This window comes from Crocodylus porosus, unplaced genomic scaffold, assembly GCF_001723895.1.
Source record: "Crocodylus porosus isolate Cpor-Errol unplaced genomic scaffold, CroPor_comp1, whole genome shotgun sequence".
NCBI lineage: Eukaryota > Metazoa > Chordata > Crocodylia > Crocodylidae > Crocodylus > Crocodylus porosus.
This window is the reverse complement of record NW_017728943.1, coordinates 113,676,673-113,680,947: the sequence shown is the minus strand read 5'-3', so window position 1 is coordinate 113,680,947 and position 4,275 is coordinate 113,676,673. Positions and strand designations below refer to the sequence as shown.

The 4,275-nt window shown below is 49.5% G+C and overlaps 1 protein-coding gene across 1 annotated transcript in view; it reads left to right on the top strand.

Annotated features, from left to right (window-relative positions):
• SNX9 (sorting nexin 9) overlaps positions 1 to 4,275 on the top strand; it is a 67,676-nt gene that overhangs the window by 36,391 nt on the left and 27,010 nt on the right. Inside the window, exon 13 of the mRNA XM_019548625.1 lies at positions 3,776 to 3,792. Coding sequence (XP_019404170.1) covers positions 3,776 to 3,792 — 17 coding nt within the window. The remainder of the gene's footprint in view (positions 1 to 3,775; positions 3,793 to 4,275) is intronic.

The following is a 4,275-nucleotide window of genomic DNA, read 5'->3' as shown; positions in this document are numbered from 1 at the left end:
CTGGGGGTCTTTAAGAGGAGGCTAGATGAACACCTTGCTGGGGTCGTTTGACCCCAGTACTCTTTCCTGCCATGGCAGGGGGTCGGACTTGATGACCTGCTAGCCTGTTGCTGTTTTCAGAGGTAGGAAAGGAAGCTGAGGGAGTTTGGTGTGGGAGTTTTTTAGCCAAAGGGTGGGGTGGGTGAAGGAAGCACCCATACTCCCAAGGTAGGGAGGCTCCAGTTCACCCATCCCCCTCCAGCGTGGGCAGGGGAATGCTTAGAATGAGCTCCCTCTACTCTTTCCCTCTTCCCATTCTGAAAACTTTGCAGCCTCACAGGGAGGAAGGGGTGTTGCCAGGAAAAAATGACTGCAGGCTAGCAGCCAGCAGCTAGATTCCTCTCCCCCCTGGAACCAACAGTGAACTTCTGTTTGGTCCAGGGGATCGTTATAAGTCGGAACACTTCTTGCAAGCATTCTCAGTTACAGCTGGGAGCTATATGTCTGTGTGCACCCAAGAGGATGGTGCATAGAGATCTGAATACACAAGATAAGGCTGAATGCAGATCCTGAAAACTGCCGCTTGCAGCAACCTTGAATTGGAGTTGTTGGGCACTGACAGAGTAGTGGAGATAAAACCTGCCAACATTATTTTAAATAAAATATTATATTCTTCAATATGCCAATACAGAATTATTCCAAAGTTGGTTTGTTTTTTTGATCTTGTCAAAGATGACAAATAATCCTGGGCAGAAATCATTTTAAAAAGTATGTTATGATAGAAAAATCGGGCTTAATTCAGGCTGTGAGTCATCCTAAAGGGCAGGGCCAACACAGATTTTCTACAAATGAAAAAAGACTGGTCCTGGATCAAGGGTGTCCAACCTTTTTGAACGTGGGGCTGGATCATGAACTTCTTATTGCCCAGTGGGCTGGCAGGAGCGGGCACTTGTACAGCTGCAACCTGGGGGTGCAGGGGTCAAGGGGTGCCGCCTGACACTGCCATGTCCTCCCTGCCACCTGGCAGCCTCAAGGATGCTTCCACACCTGCACACCTGGACTCAGCAGTCAGGGAGACATGTGGGGACTCTACAGGGGGGTGCGGGATGTACAGGGACACCCCCCTGCCACCTCTCCCCCAGGGCAGCCCGAGCCCAAGCGGCAAGGGGTCCCTCCCTCCCTGGGGCCCGCAACTCGCCACCCCCAGCATGATGTCTGCCGGCACGGGGGGATGTGGGGAGGTGGAAGCAGTACCGGCTTCCTGCCTTGACAGCTGCAGCAGCAGCACCTTGCTCAGAACCGGCTGCAGCGTACCTCCGAGCCGGCATCTGCACCCCTTGCAAATGAGGAGGGGAGGGGTGGAGTGAGGAAGGGACACAGTGAAATGAGGGGGGGGGAGGAGCCGCACTGCATCGGCAATGTCAAACTGACGTGTGTGTGGGAACCTTGTCCCTTTCTCAGCCTTTCAGCAGCCATTAGAAAGCTGCTGAGGGGTTGGGGGAGGGACAAGGGGTTCCCATTGCAGCACCGTGAGACACAGAAAATGGCTTAGCAGGCCATGTGGTGGCCCGCAGGCCATATGTTGGACAAGCCTGTCCTAGATTACCTGTTTTTAAAAAAATCATTAAAATGTTAGTAACTAATAATGAATACTGCCCGCACACTGCACTTTTTCTGTGTGTCACTGGTATTTCTTGTCCTTAACGCTTTATAGGTTGATTAACCAGATTTGCTTCCCAGTTTTCTTTTAAAATAATATGCCAATTAAAAGGAAGGAATAATATGGAATGGCTGACCTTTAATTATTTTTTTCCCCACATCCTACTATAATCTGGAGAACATGAGGGTTTTTCATGGTGTCTTCTAGAATTGATAAATGTATGCGAATGACTTGATGCGGCTGTGGCTAGGAGTAGACATTTCAGTTGTCTTAGGCCAGTTGTGCCTGTGTTTGTCCCAGAACAAAAATATTCTGGGATTGGTGTGTATGCACATCGCCCTTCTAATCAAGAGTTAATGAGTGGCTGAATGAACTGCCACTTTTTTGCCATTGATTCAGTGATGCAATCCTGGCATGGCCATTTTGTAATGCCCCTAGATAAACTGTTAGTACTTACCTTGTAAATCTTTAGGATTTATCCTGAGACAACAGACATGGATATGAGAACAATCACACTTTGTCCTGTGATAAAATGAGATAAATGGAATATCTACTCATAGCCTGAATGAGAAGTTTTTAGAATAGCAGTAGCATACTGCATCCATTTTTGGATGAGGCCTGTTCTTGAGCATTTAGTGCAGGGGTGGGCAAAATATGGCCCACAGGCCAGATCCAGCCTGCCAAGCCATTCAGTCTGGCCTGTGGAGCCCCTAGAAAAATTTAAAAATTAATATTCCTGTCAGGGGCATAGGACCCAGGGGAAGCCACAGCATGCCCCTGCCCCCTAGTAGAAGCTTCTGGTCTGGAACTGAGGCAGTTAGTGGCTGTGCTAGTGTGAGAAATTCAGGTAAGAGCAGGGAGGTAGGGGAGGACCACAAGTGATTGCCTCAGTCCTCAGGGCTGGGCCAGCTCCTGCTGAGTCCCATGGTCCAGACAGGCAGCTGGGAGCGAGTAGACATGTGGAAGCCAGCAACAGCCAGCATTCTTTCACCCAGACAGACGAGCACAGGGTACGTGGGGTCAGGGCTGCACACACTGGCCCCCACCTGGCCACGGGGCTGGGAGCAAGCGGGAGCCAGTGCCCATGTCCTGGGGCCAGCACCTGCGGGGCCCAGAGTGGGGCAGCTCCCCTCTCTTTCTGTTGGCACAGTACAGCCCAGCTCCATAGAGCCCAGCTGGCTGTGCCCCAGGCTTCTGCCATCCTGCTCTGGACCCTGCAGGTGCTGGCCCCAAGGCCACCACCAGGCTGTCACTGATTCCCATGAACTTGCTCGCTCCCAACCCCCTCTGCCCCAGCCCTGCAGTACAGGTGGGGACCAGTGCACACACTCCTGACCCTGTGTGCCCTACACTTGCCCATCTGAGCAAAAGGATTGGGCCCTGGCCTGGTGCTTGCTTCCCTGGCAGCCTGGCCTGGGGCCAGGCAGCTGCAGAGACTCCAAGGAATGAGAGATGCTAAAAGTATGACAGGATGTCAGTGAGAATGTAAATGGGTAGAAATTTGGAAAACAAAAGGTAAAGCAGGGAAGGGAGTGGGCAAAAAGCAAGGGGTGGAAAAAAGCCAAAGGCAAGTCAGGGAGACTCTACAGTAATAGTAATTGAAGGCAGAAAAGAGGCTGTCTTTGGAAAAGGAAATACCTGAAAATTAGGAAGACAGAGGACAGAAACCTCGCTAACCTCATCACCAGAAGTGAACTCCCTATAACCCGAACCACACCTAATGGATCCGGACCATGCCGGGACAAGAAATATAAAACCTGCCAATACATCTTCACCATCCCCACAGTTACTATACCCCACAACAGAACCATCGCCATTCCTGGATCTTACACCTGCACATCCAGAAATGTTATATGTTTCATCCAGTACACCAAATGCTCACAATCCTAGAATTCTGAGAAACCAAATCCCCAGATATACTTTCATTCTTTAGTTACGGTTTTTAGGGTTGGTCTCAGCAGTGATCGGAATGAGTCCCCTTCCTTCGGTCCCACTCGGGCGCTCCTAGGCTTCAGCATGAATGAGAGTTCTTGTTCACGGAGAGGGTGGTTCAGGGGATCAGTCTGATCCAGCCTACACTTGTGATTCTTCCTTCAGTGTTCTGTAAGTGAGGTTACCTCCAAATTGGGACTGCAGGTTACAGTTTTTATTGGGTAAGTTGCCGTCATGGGCCCCTCCTACCCAAATCTGTCACTGCTCACAAATATGGGCTCAGATCTTACTTAACAGATTTTTGCTGGGTGGTCAGTGTGTGTTCTTGCTCTTTGGAGATTTTCCACACCACTGCGGTGACCTCTCTTCCCAGCCCCCTTTCAAAAGCCCCCAGGTTTTGATCTCTCAGAATGTTTGCTTAAGGGTCATTTTTAGGTTAACTTTGTTAAAGACCTCTGAAGATAAAATCCAAAAACGTAGGCAAAAGCAAGCAATGAGCCTAGATAAGAAGATGAATCTTGCCTTTTTTTCTAAACCAACTAATGGGTATTTATTACAACCATTCAAACTATTACATTCAATATGACAACAATCTGGGAGACGTCTCCCAGATTTATTTTCCTGATAGAAAAGCTTACCTGGAGACACCTGAACAGACATTCAAGTGCTGAGCCTTTGAAGAGCAGACAATTCACAGTGTGGAT